This window comes from Strongylocentrotus purpuratus, unplaced genomic scaffold, assembly GCF_000002235.5.
Source record: "Strongylocentrotus purpuratus isolate Spur 01 unplaced genomic scaffold, Spur_5.0 spur5_scaffold_9, whole genome shotgun sequence".
Classification (NCBI taxonomy): domain Eukaryota; kingdom Metazoa; phylum Echinodermata; class Echinoidea; order Camarodonta; family Strongylocentrotidae; genus Strongylocentrotus; species Strongylocentrotus purpuratus.
In genome coordinates, this window is record NW_022145615.1 from 9,732,149 (window position 1) to 9,751,773 (window position 19,625).

General features: G+C 38.3%; 1 protein-coding gene across 1 annotated transcript; it reads left to right on the plus strand.

Annotated features, from left to right (window-relative positions):
• Positions 1-1,351: 1,351 nt before the first annotated feature.
• LOC105437464 lies at positions 1,352-19,028 on the plus strand. The gene is made up of 5 exons (XM_011664066.2): positions 1,352-2,350; positions 3,340-3,598; positions 5,649-5,864; positions 16,958-17,119; positions 18,503-19,028. The coding sequence occupies exons 2-5, from the start codon at positions 3,359-3,361 to the stop codon at positions 18,797-18,799; spliced, it is 915 nt and encodes a 304-aa protein (XP_011662368.1). The 5' UTR covers positions 1,352-2,350; positions 3,340-3,358; the 3' UTR covers positions 18,800-19,028.
• The last annotated feature ends 597 nt before the right edge of the window (positions 19,029-19,625 follow it).

The window sequence follows — 19,625 nt, forward strand, 5'->3', positions numbered from 1 at the left end:
AAGTCTGTTATCCTTTAATCCTTCCATTTCGAACTGGCATTGTGCGTTTGCTCTATAACACCTTTAAACAAAAATCATATCTCTCTTATTGATTTTATCCGGCTTTACCTCAAACGTTCGCTCATCTGCTTCTCTCATTTCGCTTGTGTTAGCTACTCCTCAATACCACCTTAACGTTGGACTCTCCCTTCAAAAGTAGTAGCGATACACATTGTATGTTCGTCCTTTATGCCAGAGTAGAACAATTTCATAGAGAAGAAAGGAAATGGCTGCCTTTGGTTAGGACCAAACCTTTATGCCACACGTATGTGTAGTCCCATATAAACGTTTACGTGTGCAGCGCGTGTCACTTCAGCAGGTTGACGATCCCATTCCCTCGCAGGTTACTCCAATATCTATGTGTAACATCAACCTAGTTTCGAGTATCTTTCACCGTAATGTATTTACATGACCATAGATTAACTGTATCTGTAAGACGAAAGGAAAGACTTGCACGGGCCTCAATGACACAAGGCCTCCTTTTCTTTCCACTCCCTTGCGCACGACCTGGATAAAGTGCGTCTATACGGGACTTTCTTAATCTGATTTACTCGGTATGTGCTAATTTAACCAGGAAATGGTACGTTTATATATAAGTCTAATTCAGAATTGAAAAGGCTTGCCCGTATAGCCATATGGACAGCGAAAATGGAGGGGATGTGTGATATCTCCATCCTCCAAATAAAGTTCCGTTTGCGAATTCAGAAAGTTATCGAATTACGAAAATTATGAGTTTACTTAATTTTCAAAATAAATCACTGAAGATGGCATCTGATTGGTGATGCAACTTAAAAATGAGTTCTATGTTTTTCTTCAAAATATTTAGCGACCCTGCATCGAAGTTAAAACTATTTGTGTTTGACCCCCCCCCCCCCTTTTTTTGTGTAAAGAGCAAAAAAGTTCCAATTAACACCACAGCCATGCAACAGACACTGGGCCATTTGAAGTTCGTGATCCGATCACACAACATGAAACTTTGAGACTTATCTTTGGATATGATGTTCTTGTAAGTTTCTTTGTTGCTTTCTTTGTGTTTTCCTTTTATTGCTTTGCTTTGCTTTGCTTTGCTTCGTTGGAATTTGGATTGTTGGTATTGTTATTTGTTGTTGTTGTGCTGTCTGCTTGCATGGACAGTATAAACAATAACATCGCTTTGTGCAAGACATGCATTTCACGAATTTTCAGCGTTCATGATCAACCATTAACGACTAATCGAATCAGGAATAGAAGCCGGTATGGACGCCTCCTGAAAGAGTCATGAACCCGAACTTGGCTCGTTTTCAAGCGGGCTGTCCTATCATTGTCCAAAATCATACAAACTCGGTTAAAGTTACATGCAGATTATCATCGGTGGGTCGTTATGATGCAGAGATAGTATTACCGCTCATGCACCGGCTTCATTACGTTTCCAAGCTTTAACAAGTTCATTTCCAAGGCTTGTTCACTCGACAAATGTTAGATTAGCAAACTCAAGTTGTCTTTGCAGACTTATTAGTCCTCTCGTATATTGGCAAGGAGTTGGAACAATGGATGTTGTTTAATAGTGTATAGTGTTCAAGCGATGTGATTGTTCGTTATTTCTTCAAGGATCTTTTGGCCTCACATCGGCGTCGTTTGAAACAGAAACACGCGGTGAAGTCTCATCTTATTGGAAACATGAACATGTCGTGTTCAATCCAGAATACAATCGAAAGGCGAAACGCTCTCTTTTTAAGGAACAAGATTTAAGAAGAACTTTAACTTGATTTAAAGAGACAGTTTGATTGTTGTCTTAAAGAACAGACACATATTTGTTATCTCTCATGTCTTTAACTACTGCATGAAGTTGGATGTTAAAGAACATATTCTACGGGTGCGCCTAATATATTATTCCTCTGTCACACTTGCAAACAGCTTCCAAACCGATCGACCATCTACAAAGCCTTGTCCATTCGGTGAAATGTAATTTGTGTTCGGTCAGTTGTTGATGTAGGTGTCGGTCTCATCAGCGTGACTGAGGTAGGGCAGCAGCCGATTCAGTGATTGCATTTCAAGAGGAAAGACTCATCCAGTGAATTGAATTTACCAGGAAGGCTCCGTTATCTCTTCTTCTGTTTCAAACAACGACCTTATATCTGTATATTAGATCAGAAAAAATGGAACCGCCCCCGTTGTAAACCTGAAAGGAAAATACCAAGACCTTATTGTGCCTTCACGCTACTACTAATGAAATCAGTCATCATATTTCCGTATCATCGGCGCGCATCGGGATTGCTACTGGATACTTTGCGTTGGAGGTGATTAAACCAAACTTCCACGGACATACTTAAAGGTAACATTGAGTAGCGGCCAGCAAATAATTCTAATCATGCAATTCTCATTGTGAATAAAAGCTTTAAGCTATTGGGAATGATATGTAAGGTATATATCTTTTTGAAATCATCAGAAAATTAACAATTGACTCAATCATGCTCAAATAAATCACAGGCAATGGTAGAGAATGAAAATCACTGACACAGATGTGAGTACATTGGACTGCACAAACATGTGACCTCGAAATTGGTGTGAAGACCTAATATATTTGTAGTTGTTGTTTAGTTTATCAGAGTATTTCAAGGGCAATCATTTCCATGGGATATTTCTGTTATGATATTATGTCGCATACACATGCAAATTATGAGAAAGCCCATAAACTTTTACCAATAACCTGAACTTTAGAACAAGCTAATTTAATTAATATTAAGTGAGTTTAGATGGCCTCATCGCATATAAACGACATTTTTCTATTAAGCTAAATGTCTAAACGTAATGATCGGTACACTTTGTATTACATGCACACACAAATATGAGAATTCAGACGACACTCACTGATTGTGAGTATATTCAAGTGGCAATATTTATTAAATATGAGCATCGGGAAAGGTATGGTGAAGACATTTAGGGGTTCAAAGCAGGGGACCCCTGGGGCTGTTGGTTAGTTGATGATTTGGTTAGTGTTTTGTTTGAATCTGACTTCTAAGATATAAGTTAGCAGCCAGCAAATTTGTTTAATGCGTGAACATGACAAAAACGTATCCAATAATCCGCACATGATTTTAAAGGCATGTACATGTACAATAGGGTATCTAAATTTCCCTTGATTTTATTTCTTCAAAGTCTTTGCAAACATGATAAATGGAGATCAACTCGAAAAGGGTAAACAAAAGAACTTAAGTTTCCCCTGGAAGATGTTCTTCACAACTATTTCGAAGTTGTTTTGTGTGTTTTTTTCCCCTACTAATTCCTTCCTTTTTTTATTTAATTGAAATATCTTGATAGTAGGGTGGATATTCCCTTTAAAATGACAAAACGCGGCGGACCAATCTCCGAGCTGATCTGGGATCCGTACTCGGTCAGAGGGCCCGAGGTCAAGTCGATCACGGGTGCGATGACCAAGGTCCAGTGCAGCAGCGTGATCTTCGTTCTCTTCACCGTCATCGCCATCTTAGGTTTGTTTCTCATTCTTATCATGATGTCGAACTCCGGATGGACAACGGCGGACTTCCAGCTGCAGAGCTCATACGAGCAACGTATGCTAAAGGTAAATGAACTCGCTATGGTAGCATAGGAGGCTGGGTACCAGGGGTATACAGCTCCACTCCCCCGTTAACAATTGTTTACATACCAATATTCAACCATCGTCTCGTAATTGATCAGAGAGGTGCCCTCATTTGAAATTCGTGTATTCAAGTATATTTTGTCTAAATATCTTTTTAAACCACAATTAGGAGCCTTTTATTTAGAAAAAGAAAAGGTGAAATTAGAACAACAGGCGGCAAGACCCCCCCCCCCTAGTTAAGTCCAACTGCTGTCGTCGGTTGCACCTCTTTGGAACTTTTCAAGCAGAAGGTGCAACACATCAAGCTCAGTTGAGCTTCAGACTGTTTTTTAGCTGCACATAGAATTCTTGTAGAGCCTTTTTACTTGCACTGTACACTCGGCACTCACTTGACAAGCACAAGGTACGATAATACGCCAACGGCGGACTGTACTATACTGGAAGAAGAAGAAGAAGAACTTAAAGTCAATCTTAGTTTTTGTAAAACACTCCCCTGTAAGTAGACTCGTTTTATTCAGTATATTTATTTAAATATATTAGTTTATTTTTTCTCGTTTTCGAACGAGGGACAAATATGGTCAGTGGTCAGTAAATCACATTTACGCAGAATATTTCAAAAGACTCAAATAAAGTTTACACCATGGTCCTTAGTAACCTCATCGCTGTTTGCGAGTATCCACCAAAGTCACATCCTATCAATGTATTACTCATGTTGTGAGTGCACGTATGACCGGTCAGGAAATTGGGGGTTTGAGTCAACTTCAGACATCAACAAGAAGACAAATGCATTCATGAGTCATCTGTTATAGAGAACCCCCTACTGAGTGTCAAGATATGTGACACAACATAAAATCACTTCGAAATCCATCGTCGCATTTAAAGATAAAGGTGAGTTCTGATCATCCGATTGCATTGAGGAAGAAATAGTGTGGAATGGATCAGAAAAATTTGATCATGTAGCATGTAAGTATTAGTGTGTAATGCAAAGTTCTGGAGTCATCAAAATCATGATAAATTTGGACCAGTCTTGGTAAAGTAACAAGCACTGTACACAGAAAGATGTATATGGTACTACACAAATGGTGTCGGGGCTACTACTAACGTTGATTTCCTAATCTTTCTATGCTCATTACTCAGCCAGTATACACTTTCTACCAAAATTGTTTGGCAAATGACATTTTATTTGTAATCTTGAACATTCAGTGTAAGTTTCGTTTGATTCTGTGAGATTTCATTTTCTTTCTTTTTTAACCATAACTCATGATTATCTTTAACTCTATAACACCACAGCCCTGTCTTATAAAGCGTTGCGATTGATCCGAATCAATCGCAAATTTGCCGGCTAACACTAATGTACATAGTTGCGATTGATATCAATCGCAATAAAATAGCGATTATTCATAACTTTTTATCAGACGGGGTCCAGATCGATAAATAGATATTACGAAAGATTGCATTGTCCTTACTACCCTAAATGGCCCAGTTAAGGGTCCGGTTACAGTTGGTTTGGCATTTTGCGCATCACTATTAACTTTTAAAATAATTTTATTGATCGACCATATGAAAAATACAACATGACATACATTCAAAACCGTTTTCATACCGATTTTCATGAATATAACAAAGCAAAGGCATAGGCATGATTCATACATTTTACATACAATAGAACAGGCGAAAGCAATGCGGTGTACGGAGAACTAATCAATTGTAATCAACGACAGGATCCAATTACTTGAATACTGACTTACGCTAAAGTGGATTATTAGGTAAATGATCATTACGAAGATGGTGATGACGTTGTTGATGATGATGATGATGATGTTGATAATGATAACAATAATAATGAAAACCACGAACAAATTCGTATTGCTCTATACGGCTATTTCATATTTGTTGTTATTAAATTTCTTTTAAGATTTCTTTGATATATACTGTATATTATCATAATCGTTGTGGTTTCCACCCCATAATATAAATTATGTTCTGTCTTCTGTTTCTGTATAACATTTGTCATTACACCATTGATTTACAGTTCGAAAATGTACGTCTATCGCTTGAGGCGAGTGAGAATAAACTGAAGAAAGTGGAGGATGAGAAGAAGAATGTCTTGAACAAGCTGGAGCTGGTCTCCAAGAAGTTCTTGGACACGAGGATAGAGTTTGAAAAGGCCAGCAAGACTGCCAAACGCACCAAGACAGAGATGGACGACCGTCTGCACCATGCCCTGACCGAGGGATCGAAAGTACTGGTAAATATATGATGAATACTGACTTACGCTAATGATAAGTATGGATTAGTAGGCTAATGATCGTTCATATGATGGTGATGACGACGACGACGACGATGATGATGATGATGATGATGATGATGATGATGGTGATGATACTAACAATAACAATACTGACTTACGCTAATGAGAAGTATGGATTATTAGGCTAATGATAATTAAGAAGATTGTGATAACGATGATGATGATGATGATTATCATAACAGTAATAAAAATGATGATGGTGGTGATAATGATGATGATACTAATATTAATAGCATCAACATTAATAATAACAATAACAATAACGATAATATTGATAATAATAATAATCGTTATCATCTTCATCACCATCGTCACCATAATCATCATGACATTCATGACATGATGATAATGGTATAAATTATGAGAAGAAAAAAAGTGATGATGATGAAGATGTGGTCATTTGGAGAAAAAAATGTGTGAATACATTTGTCCTTTATTATAATATACTGATTGTGTAGGAATGCTGTTTATATCTCTCTTTATTCAAAGTAAAGAAAATTTAGTTCGTTCCATTAGATAACAACGTATGATTTAATTCAAATTATGATAAGTGGAATGTGGGATGTGGCGGGATACTTTTCTCATGCGTGATTGAGTGGGTGGGGGTAGTAACTCTTTATAAAGGTTTTATTTCACGTGCATGTTTTGTGGTCAATTGGAAAGTGTAAGCGTAAGCATCCTAATCTAGGTGTGGCACAAGGTGTTTTCTGTCAATATACTTTAGTTTCCCCCATCTAAATTACTTACGCACGTACGTAGAGGACTCGGAGTGGATTCTTTTGTGTAATTATATAGATACAAATTTGATATATGTTTGCCCTTATTTATTATGGGATGTCTTTAAAACTGAAACTGGTTGTGTTTAAATAATCTAGTAATGTTCTAGCGTTAAAAAATCTTGAAAGTTTAATTACTGCGTATATTAGTTTTAACATTAACCTCTAAAAAAGGGCCTGGAAGTTTCATGGCTTTTGTATGTATACAATGTGTACACATTTTAGCTGCAAATAAACGTATGCCATTCGTATAAACCTCACCCTCAAATTGATTAAGAATTGAAGCATAAAAGAGCAGTCTTCGTGTTGTCTGTTTCTATAACAACCCATGGAAGGAAGGTGGGCGTGGTGTCCATTGCCAATCCCTGCGCGTGTACGCTCAATTTAGCACCATGATTGAGTGGTTATCTATACGGTGAAAGATGTCCGCATGAAGATGCCCTTTAGATAACTCTTAATGGTATAGCTAACTTTAGCATTGGCGTAGCTTCGGGATGGTCACCTGATTTACAACCCCCCCCCCTCCCCTCCCTCTCATTGCGAAAAATGGAGAGAAAGAAATTGAAGAGGAGAAGAAGGACGCTAGGACGCCATTCCATACATCTCTTCAAACTATACTTGCTGAAGATGTACAATCTCCAGAAGACAAAGTGACAGAAGAAGGGTTTTCACACCCCACATAACCATACCCGGCTTTCTATTGCCACATCATAGTGAAGAAAGAAAAAAAGTTACTTCGTTTTGCTGTGGTCATGAATGTGTGTCTCTCTTCCCGCTCTTTTCTATCTACCGGCTGCATCCATTTCATGTTCGTCTTCATGATGATGTACATCCTTCCTCCCTTTGTTCTTATCTCTTTCATTTCTCATCCATTCTGCTCTTATCTCTAAAATTCTCTGATCTGTCCTTTCCTGCCCATCTAGAGAGCGCTTAGGGGCATCATCGCGTTTAGAGAGGGTGGCGTTGTGACGGAGGTGTTTTACAAACCCTTCCTGCCCCCTCCTCATTTTAACATTAACAACTTTGTTTAATAATCTCGATTCCTTGTCATTACCCTAGTCGGAAGATTTGAACATCTTGAGGTTTCTTTGTTTTAAAGATGGCTTGTTCAGGAATTTAAAGCAATTTTTTGTAATGATTTTCTGTCCGACATCCAAAATAAATTCGAGAAAAATCTAAAGCCGCCCCTAAAGCGAGTATAGCAAATTTGTCTCTCGTCTAGTAGCCGTATATCCCCCGGAAATCCAAGAGGTTCCATATAATGAACCCTTGAGGATAATTTCCTTTTCCCTTCTGATTTCCCGCTTCCCCCTCGGTATTAATGTATGTGCCATTTAAATCAAGAGGTTCGAGCTTTGCAATGTGACTGATAGTTGAGCATCTGTTTTACAGCTTCGCGTCAACCGATCTCCGAATGTCATGGATCAACTCTTCAAATGCTTATATGAAGTTACCGACATTGATACTTAGGAAATTGTAGGAACACTTACACCGAAACAAAATCATTAGTACGCGCGAAAGGAAAGACGTTTTTATCTTTTAATCTCTTAGCTATTTCAGAAAACATTATCTCAATTTCTGATGGCAGATAAGAAAAGAAACCTTAAGTTTTCGTTTTGTTACTTACTACGTCAATGTTCGTATTTATTATTGTAAAAGGGACATAAATATTTTCAGAAAGGGCAGATATATTTATGAGAAAGAAAGGGGAAGAGGGCTAAAAACCAAAGTCGTTTTAATCTGCGAATCTGCCGGCGATAACAGAAAACGCATCTTGCACATAAATGACAGAAACCCTTATCAGAACGTGTATTGCCCTAAGCGTGAACAGAATATCCTCAACAAATACCAAAGATATCTAGAATAATCCTCCACGAATGCTCATTTTAGATTCATATCTCTATTTTGTTTTTATCTCCGGAGTTAGTTCTCGGCTCCCAGTAATCATGGTACTCTAATAATCCCTGACTACGGAATGATTTTTCCTCTTTTTGGGGGTCTTCCTTATCTGCTGTCCTTTCGTTCAGGAAAGATGAAATATTGCCAACTACTTGAATGTTTACGACAGGTTTTTTTTACGTTGTACGTTGTGCCAGGAACTTTGTCAGATTTCCCTTTGGAAACATTGGATCCTTAAGCTTGTATTTCCAATGGACATGAAGATGCTAAATAGTAGATATACGTCAAGATGTAAACAAAAAAGTAGCATATCTATACATCAAATCGCCTTAGGTACGACGGTATGTGTACACATAGGCGTACGCAGGATTTTTTCAAGGGGGGGGGGGGGGGTTAACATTTTCAAATATCGCGCCGAAAATTTCGCAACGCCTCAGCCAGCCGCTGAATAAGCGGGGGGGGGGGGGGGTAAGAGCACATTTTTGGGGGGAGGGGGGCCTGGAAATTTCAAAATTTGGCCTACCGATATTTCTTTCAGTGAGGGGGGGGGGGTCACTATTTTTTTGGTCACCCTTTTGCACACAAAAATATATAGATATATATATTTGTTTTAATTGAGGGGGGGGGGGTTAATCAAAAATCACACACATTAAACAAAATTGAGGTGGGTTCAACCCCTAACCCCCCCCCCCCTCCATCCCCGCTGCGTATGCGCTTGTGTGTTCATCATGGACACATCCGTATTTCATCTCATCTCTGCAAGATATTTCCTGATTCTGAAATACATCCATAGCATGCAAACTGCGCCTTTCCTTCCATTCGATTGAAATGGTTTACTTTTAGAAGCTGCCAACCGACGATATATGCATATGTTTGTTACGTTTATATGTTGCCTATCGGCTCAAGACCAACAGCAATTTTCTAATAGTTTTTTTTTAATTTGTTTGTTTGTTTGCTTGATTGTTTGTTTGTGTGGTTGTTTGTTTGTTTCTGTTATATTATTTTCAGTGTTTATATTTGCTCTTGTTTTGTTGATATTTTTGTTTACTGCTTTTTTGCGACTTGTTTTCATTTTGTTTTATTGCCTTATATTTTTATTGTTTTATCTTCTGTTGTTGTTTTGATTTGCCTGATAAAGTTAATATAACTAGAGATTCCAGGCCTTCCAATAAACACTTATATTATCTTCGCAAACAAACAAATGGAATTTGTAAAATACCGGTATTCAACCAAAACTAAATTAAATTTGAGAGGATTGTAGCTGATGTACATTCCAGTCATGAATTAGTTTTGCTGCCAGCTGGCCAAGAACGTTATGATTCATCGAGCCAAACAATAGCAAAGAACGTTTTCTTTCAGTGATTATGAGAACAATAACAATCCCTGTTCCTATTCAATAAATGTCTTCTCTTTTTAAATTCATTAGTGGAATTAGGGGCACGGGGTCCCGATGTGCCCCTCCCCCGCAAACCCCAGTTGGAATACAAAGTACAAAATTATGTAAAAGTTTCAGAACACCGAAACAAGAAATTGGCGATGCTTCAAATATTTTTTATCAGATCACCCCCCACTCACACACACACACACACACACACACATACACACACACACACACACACACAAACACACACACATATACCTCCTGGTAAGAGGATACTTGATCCGCCCCTGGAGCTCCATCCGGGACCTTGTTCAAGGTTTTGACGGGGATATTCTTTCATATGACTCATGAATTATTGTCTGCGTTCACAAACTGATTTGGAAATTTACCACAGTTAGCTTATCAAAGATGAAGCAAATAAATACAGGGTCTAAGAGATAATGGGTACTCAATTGCCAAGAAATAATTAAATGCTCAATAGCACAGCTGTTTCTCAAGAGTTGTCAACACGCTGAAGTTGGATAGACGGTCATTGTTTCGCGTAACGCAGTCTTTGAAATAAATAAAACGAATGTAAGTTTGACTGTTTTTTAACGTATTTGATGCATTGTCTAAACTTAAAACCTGGATGCCATGGGTACTATGTGAAATACGTCAATATGATATTACTGCAGATCACAGATCTGATGACATCATATTAACATAAATCAATCAAATTGCAAAAATATCATTAGTGTCGATAAAAATAACTAACTTTCTATTTTTTCGCTAGATTATTTTTAATGCGATTAATATATATAAAGAAATAACTCAGGGTCTGTTAATGCTTTATAAATAACACAAATCAAAGTTTCATTGTACATCCGACGTTTTAGACACTATATATGCTTAGATTAATATTCTATAAATGGTTTTATGTTACGTGTGTTTTTGGCGTGGAACAGTCGGATTTGAAATAGTGGTAATGGAGAAGAGCCCACATGTGGCGCGTGAATCTAGCTGTCAATAAAGGATAATTAGATGTATTTGCCATGTAGAATAATTTGACAATCGTGTAAATGCACACAAAGTAAAAGTTAAAAAAAGACAAACAGTAAGATTTGTAAATTTCAATATCTATTGTTAAAAGAAAAAAAGGCCCACTCCAAATCTAGTCAGGGGGCGAATCCTGAAAGCAACAATGTCGACAATATTATGAAACAGATTAAAATTGTGTAAGAGCACCATGAATCTCAAAACGCAGAGATGTCAACATCGACAGCTACCATCAATGTTGATAGCTGTTGCTTCAAGCCACCTGATTTCGTTTCCAATAATATTCCGATCGCACCCGCTTTTATTTCCAAAAGTCTCTATTGGCCTTGAAATGGAGATCAGATGCCCAAAGTCGGAGCGTTAGGAGAAAATTGATGGAGTCTTCTTCTCAGGACGTCCCGCCCCCGGTCGTAATCCGACTATGACATTGCATGAAAATTTGAGGATACGAATCTGGGGCGGAGCGGGGATTTTGTAAAACAAAAAACAAAGGGCACAATTCCAATAAAATATGACAACCCCAAAATTATATTGAGTAAACGTGTATAATAGAAATAGATCTTACCATGGAAATTATAGTTGTCACTTTTCTCTATATCTGTTATTGTTTTACAAGCCAAATACCCCCCCCCCCCCCCCAGTTTCCATTTAAATATTTATTTCCCAATATTACCGATTGCGCCCGCTGGTGTCTATCAAAGGCTCGGATGGCCTTAAAAATTGAAATCCAAAGTCCATAGTCAAAATGATAAGAGAAATTACGTGACATCTGCGCGGAGATTCCCGCCCGAAGGTGCTATATGACTACGGCATTAAAACAGAACGTGGACAACCCGAGTTTTTTTGTTTTTTTTTAGGGGGAGGGGGAGGGGGAGATGACCCAGGATTTTGATAAAGAAGGGAGAGGCACAATTCCATAAAGAAAAAAAATATGGCCAACGAAAGAGAAAATATTTCTAGAAACCTTTTCGCTCTCACTCTAGAAAAGAACACAACAACATAAGTCGGGGAACATTCATTTATGCACTAATACAGTATGCACGGTTGGGTTTTAAAATCGTGTCAAAGGGGACGAACGTGCCGGACCACCCCCCCCCCTCCCTCCTTGAATCTAACGTGTATTGTCATGAGCACATGTCAACCGACGTAATATAGACAAGTTATAATGTGTGCTGACAACAAGGGATGCTTGGTTTAGCATTCTAGATTTGTGAGAGAGATAAATGGATTTATTGGCCATATCCCATGTCGTTTTCAGCCGATCATATTCGGAGTGGAGGAGAGGTTTGGGGAAGGAAAAGTGATAGGGTACTTCCGCTTGCCTGAAGTATTCCAAACTCGTATGATTCGTGTTCAGGATTATATTATATCCGCGTGGATTAATGATATAGTTCACTCCGAGGTGTTTAATTACCAAATTGTCTTAGTCATTCTTATTTGACTCATTCTAAATGGGCTATTATGGTACGTGGTACATGTACATCTATAGGCCCCCGTATTTGGAACGGAATCCCATAAGAGGATTGAGGTCTATTGTGACGCAACTTTCTCAACCCCCCCCCCCACCCCTACACACACACACACACACACACACACACTTTCTCTCTCTCTCTCTCTCTCTCTCTCTCTCTCTCTCTCTCTCACGCAAACAATGGAAAGCACTAAACACATTCATGAGACGTGTGACGTCAGAAGTTGGTTGTAAAGTTAAAATATAAATGTTCTACTCTTATTATCAGCACAAATTCAAGTACAGCCTTTAATGGGACAATGGTCCATTGATGTGGGTATTGATAATAAAAACGCTCACAAAATAGGCCTATTTTTCACCTTTACCAGAGCTGAACTTTCTCTTTGAAAAAAGATAATTCCTGCTCTGTCATTCAGGATATTCCAAATCATGTAATGACAGATTTATTGCTTAAAAGCTTAACCTGTCAAGCCTGTATATACAATGGATCCATAGCGACTTAAACTTCAAGTCGAGTACCGTGGTCATGTGATTGCATTATATAAAAAATAAACTGTTGGAAGTTCTTTTGGTTCTTTTGCACGACGGTAAGAATAGTAATTGTTGTGCATTGTGAAGTTCCGGAATCATCAACATTATATATCAGTTGCCTCAATCAGGTTGAAAATCACACTGCAAAGCACTGCATACAGATATGGATACATGTAGATTGAATTTACCCAAAAGTCAAATAAAGATCTGATCTAAAGATTTAGTCTATTATTACTTATTTTGGGCACGTGCGGGCATTTCAAGAGCGATGCTCATCCTGCTATTATCGTATTATCTACATGGGATATTATAACTCATATTTTATCACAATTACCAAAACTCGACTTTCTCTTTAATGTAACGAGAGAAGAAAGTTGCTCGCAGCATATTTGGAATATGACTTTGCATTGACCTCTTTAACAGTGAGCGATGAGCATTCTTACTAATTAGATTTGAAACTATGAAGTCAAGTGAGTCAATACACCATTTTGATGGGGTGGCGGTCTACCTGCCGACAGGTTATCTGTCAGTTTTCTATCAAGCCTTCCCCCTCTAAAACAAAAGGGAGTTCTAGAATTCCAAATTGCCCATTACTTTATAGTAAATAGGGTAAAGATTGATTTTGTCCGTTTTGAGAAGAGGTTCTAAAAGGAGAATTTGAAGGAAATAATGGGGTTCAACTTCGCTGATAGAATTTTGAACGGGGTTCCCCACCCCACAGCATTTCGGGCCAAGTACTTAGACAACGGAAACAACAATAGCAGCAGCAGCATCAACTAAAACAAAACAAAAAACTAAACTTAAATCCCTCAAAAAAGGGGAACAATTCTTCCTACACCCTACCTGAACTGATTCAAGAACATTTTAATATTAGATAATCACATTTTCTTTCCAGTCCGAAAATTAAATGTCATGGTAATCCTTGACATGAAATTAGTAGAAAATAATTGGATTTAAATAATGTAATGGCTAATAATAGCAGACGTTAGTTGATTCATCTTTTCTCGGTTGATTCGTTAAATGAATTCATTCTGTGGAGGATTGTAGTTATTCCCTTGACCAATAATGTGCCACCTGACCTGATTGGTTTTCGGTCTCGTTGATGTCCATTCGTAATGCAATTCCAATCTAATTCATTGACGTGCTAGTGGCATAGCCAGAGTCGAGTCAGGGGACGGAGGAAGAGGTTGGTGGCATGTTTTTGGTGGATGGATTGCATCCGAGGAGGAGGGTGGGGCGGGAGATCTGTGGAGTACATGGAACACGAAGCATGGAAGTGATTTTATTTTATCCGTCATGTTCTGATTTTCGCTCTACCTTATAAACCCCCCCCCTCTATTTCTCTCTCTCTCTCTCTCTCTCTCTCTCCCACTCACTCACTCCCTGCCTCCTCAGACCTCCCCATATCTAATCCATGTCACCTCCCTCTCCTCCCCGCATATCCTATTCTCCCTCTCCCTCTCCTCACTTCTTTTGTCTTCCTTTTCCACTTTTGCCTTTTGATTTTGGGGCACGTATTCCCACGAGCCGCCCCCCTCTGTTACCCCAACACTTATGCAAAAAAGGAAGGAAAAAAAGGAGGCCAACGCCTGTAGCAGTCCACCTCAAGTCGATATAATGAGTCGCTTGAATTGAATTACATGACGTGAATGTGATTATGAGAAAATGGATCCAACTCGGCGACACAAACATCAGTATAATTCAGTGATCCAGCCCATGTTTTCAACACTTTCACCCTCTCATCGGGGAGAAATCCAGGGAGAAATCCGGGGAGAAATCCGAGAGACGTCGGTGATCTGGGGGATTTCTGACACGAGTTCGTAATTCAACACAACATTGTCAAGTGCCCCTGGACGGCTTTCAACGAGAAATTGATGGGTTAAAGCAGCCGTTTGCCTGGCCCATAATAACTCACCACGGCCCTTCAAGACGTCGTATTGAACTACAGAAATAGGTTAAACGGTATAATGTTGCTCCCTTTTGACGCACATGCTGTTCAAATAAAGCTTGCGTCCGGATAACATCTAGAATTTATGTAAACAAACATGTACTGAAACCAAAAGTTTACCGTTGTCTTCTCCAAATTTCCCCGGAGCGGCACTTGTTACTAGGGGTGCAATATTGAACCTGGTAGGGTGATGTTCACATCGTTGTCCCCTTAAAGATCTGTTATTGAGCCATTCATTTTATATGCTCTTGCAAGTTCTTAAAAGAAGCAAAGTTAAGGTTTAATAGTGGAAGTTTAAGAGTGACAAATAAATGGGAGAAGTGCTCCCAACTTGGATCAATAATGGATCAAAAAAAGCACTGCTACTAGATCTGTCATGGAAGGGATCGAATTAGAACTGAACATCTGATTGTTTATTGTTTATTTTTTTGTCATGTTGTTGATAATGATGATGATGATGATGATACTGATCATGATGATGGTGATGATGGTGATAGCTCTTGTATAGCGCCGGTGTCAGCATCTGCTTGGAGCTCATTACTCTACAATTCCTCACAAATCAAACGTTGTTGATCAGCGTTTGACTAAGGTCAATGCATTGATCTATATTTGCCACTCCATACCCAGGAGAGAAGCAGGGACTGACAAAATCCTTTGTATTTGTAATTGCCATGTGCCCTCACGGTTAACATATGATAGGAATACTCCCCAAGGAGTGGAGCTGGTGCACACTGTGTGTGAATGAATACAATGACCTGGGTAATGATATATGTAAGCACCTAGATGTGGCATTTCGTATTAAGCGCTATATGAATCCAGATTCTTATTATTATTACATGTATTATCATTACCCCACACTTCGTACGTGATTGCATACACGCCTTGATCATCAATCTTATAACGGACTAACTCCTGCGTCGAGTTAGTCCTTGATCACAGAAGGCCAAGTCATGTCACCCTGGTATCAATTTCCTATTTTCATTCCAGGACTTTTTGTGTTGGTTCTTTTTGTTACACATTTACATTAAATAGAACAGATTGGACCGGTATGAAATGTATCCTTCATGAAAGAGTGGACTTTAATTAGTTATGCCCAGGTGTTAGCCTTCGGTATAGCGCTAAATGTAGCAAGCTTATACGTAGCCCTCTGGCCCGACAATGCTTGATTTTGGTATAGTTTTAGCACGTCAGTCGTCGTCGCTTTCTTCCTCTTGATATTATCATTATTATTGGTAGTAGTAGTAGTAGTAGTAGAAGTAGAAGAAGTAGTAGGAGTAGTAGTAGAAGTAGTAGTAGTAGTAGTAGTAGTAGTAGTAGTATTTGTAGTAGTATTGTTATCATTGTTTTTATTATTTGTATTATTATTATTATTAGAAGTAGTAGTATCATAACTTGTTATTTTTATTTATTACTATTTTCATCATTATTAGTTATTCTATTTTCATTATCATTATCAATGTTATCATTTTTGTTATTACTATCATTAATGATATTATTATAACCATAAGCATTACTATTTATATCACCATCGTCTCAATTATTATTATTATTATTATTATTATCATCATCATTGTTATTATCAATACTTTGTTTTGTTATTGTAATTATTATTTCATTTTTCAGGACAATAATTTCAGAATGGTTTGCATAATGTTATACATCTTAAAATGCAACGTTTCGGCGGGCTATGACGAAAGAAATTAGGGGCAATGGTCTCAACATAGAGCCGGACGATTTAAAAATAAAAAAAATTATTCACGATTTTTTAGACAGAGTAGCCTGATCAGTATTAAAAAAACATACAAACATACAAATGAAATATAAAGTGCAAATTAACAAAGGCTAAAACATAAACATTTCATAAATTGTGACAAGATACAACAAATACAACTTGTTTGTATTTATGTATACAACAAATACAACTTGATACTACATACCCTGTCACTTAATTACTTAATTTGTCCTTGTTTATAATTTGCTTTTTTTAAGGCAAGCTACCATAATACAAAATCACGCGCAGATGAGTTGGAGGAGACGCTTCGAGAGGTGAGAGGTGAGAGAAGACTGGTCCAGACGGAGAACGAAGCCCTGGCCGTCAAGCTGGGGAGGGCTATAGAGAAGGGCGAAGCAGCAGAAGATGAGATTAATAAGGTAAAACACATGGAGAGATTGGGCCACCCCTCCCCTGTTGCGACAAGGAGGGCCCTATATTCAGAATTGTCTGAAAAGCCGGCAGAGATTGTAGGTGCCTTCATTTTGATAACAAATTTGTTGTTGTTGTTGTTATCTTTAGGGAAAGAGACAAACAGACAGACATAGTTTTTTATCTGACTGTCTGCACCCCTCCCCCCCCCCCCCTCTTAGTCGGATCCGGTCCTGATAATTCCTGTGTTGATTATTAAGTGATGTATGGTCATAGAAATAACTGAAGTGTGTCTGTCAGTCTGTCTGTAAACTTCTTTGTCTGTCTGTCAACATTACTATATTACTCTCAATTTGTCTTTTCTAATAACTTTTTATCTATTTTTTTCTCTCTTTTCCCTTCGATTTCATATTTCATTTTCTATTTGCCAACCCTCTTCTACCCCCCACCCCCTCTCCCCCTCTCTCCTTTACCAGCATTTATTTTCCTTTGGGTTTATCTTCATGTCTGGCATTCGCTCTCTTTTTAGCTTCTCCCATATCCCCAGGCTAATCCATGTTCGATTTAGTCGGACTACCTTTTACCGTAACTGGGTCACACACCTACAGCTATACTCTCTCTCGTCTTTCCTGCAAAATATGATACGGTAGCATGCCATCAAATAGTATGACTCTCTTTTAAGGTGAAATAGAGAATTTGAAAGAAAGGATAGGGTTTTTACACCTTGGGTACTGATAGCTTGCAGTCTATGAAATAAAAAAAGTATGCTTGCTTCCCGTCTCATATGACCTAAATTACTTGACTTTTCTCAGGGGGTCAAAAAGATTTATTATACTCAGGTACTCAGATTTATGCTTTGCCCTCGTACCCGGAAACGGCTTTCCACTTAATCCTCAAATTGCAAAAGCGCTCTCTGAAATATCATTCTAATCCTATTAGATGCCGGTATGGGACATCAAAGATTTGCTAGTTATTTTCCTCTTTTCTCTTCATGTATCAGCTGGATGTAGAGTAGCATTAATTAGCATAAATACAATGTAGAGCTCTTATAAATATTGTTATCGACACTTTAGAATTAAATGCGACTTTCTCAATTACGATTTTTTTTTCCAGCACAAAACAAGACATTTGGTTTGTTTTTCGCCCACGTGAAGGACCTGAACAATACATTCCGAAATCGCAAATCGTCTGTTAGGGGCCAGGAGGTTCCCTCTCATACTTATACACAGACTTTAATAGCGCCTTCTCTCATTATCAGTAGAACAGAAAAAAACATACAGACTCTATCTTTGCCTATCATCTGTCTATTGGCATATCCTTATTTAAACTCCTTAGTCTTTTAATTTTCATTCACTTGTGGATTAAAGTATATCTCTCTTTTTTTTTGACAGCTCAAGGCGTACTACGGTATACAATCCGACACACCTAGAGGAATTTTAGTACCTCAAGCTCATACTGCTCCAGTTCCAAAGAGAAAGGTTATCAAGGCAGAGGTAGATCCTATTCAAATCATTCCTGAAGAGGAGTTGAGGACAGTACGCGAAGAAATGCACCGAGGACATGGCCATCGAAAGTTACCCTCGAACGTTTTACCGAGGACAAGGGAAAAGAGTGTCTTTGAAACTGTTCTTGTGTCACCACCTACTCACCAGGAGCATGTCCAAGCTACGAACCGTGATGAAGTCTGATCATTGCCTAATGAATTAAAGGTTAATGATTTTCCCTGGACACCCTATGAGTGAACAAGGAGTCTCACCCTGGTATATAACGTAGACTTTCGACAATGTTGTCTTTGAAATTGCTCTTGTATCACCCCTTCATAAGGCATATGTTCAGGCTGCAATTCATGATGAAGGCTCACCATTATCCTGTGGTTCTTTGAATCACTGAGGACGTACATACCAAAGACTAATTTAAGTAAAATCTAAGATACAGGACGATGATATCTTCGAAACTGTTTCACCTTTTTGTGTCACCTCTTACACTGGATAACACGAAAAAGCGACGTACCGCGATTTCTGAGCATTCTCATGTGGAGCAAAGACTTACTTTCGGAAATACTTTTAAAAAACCTTTGTAGACCAAAGAAAGGTTTGTCCACGCTAACAACAACGTCATCATAGTCGAATGGAAATAGTGACTTTGGAATAGTGACTTCGCCGATTCCAGCGGAATATTCTCACATTGTTGCCGTAGTTCTAGTTATTGTTATATAATATATATATATATATATATATATATATATATATATTTTTTTTTTTTTTTGGGGGGGGCAGATTTTAGAATATTACTGCGATATGTTATTAGTTAGACTAAAGACAGCGGTGTTTTGGTGTTTTGGCGTTTTGTAACGCTCTGTAGTGTATTCACGAGGTAACGTTAATAGGGGAGTCCAGGAAAAGTAATCCAATTTGAAAGTTGGTCCTAGGACAGGTTCATTTAATGAGCTACATACTTCAAATGCATGTTCTTCAGAATCCCTATAAGCCAATCAAGATGAGGAAAATATCCCCA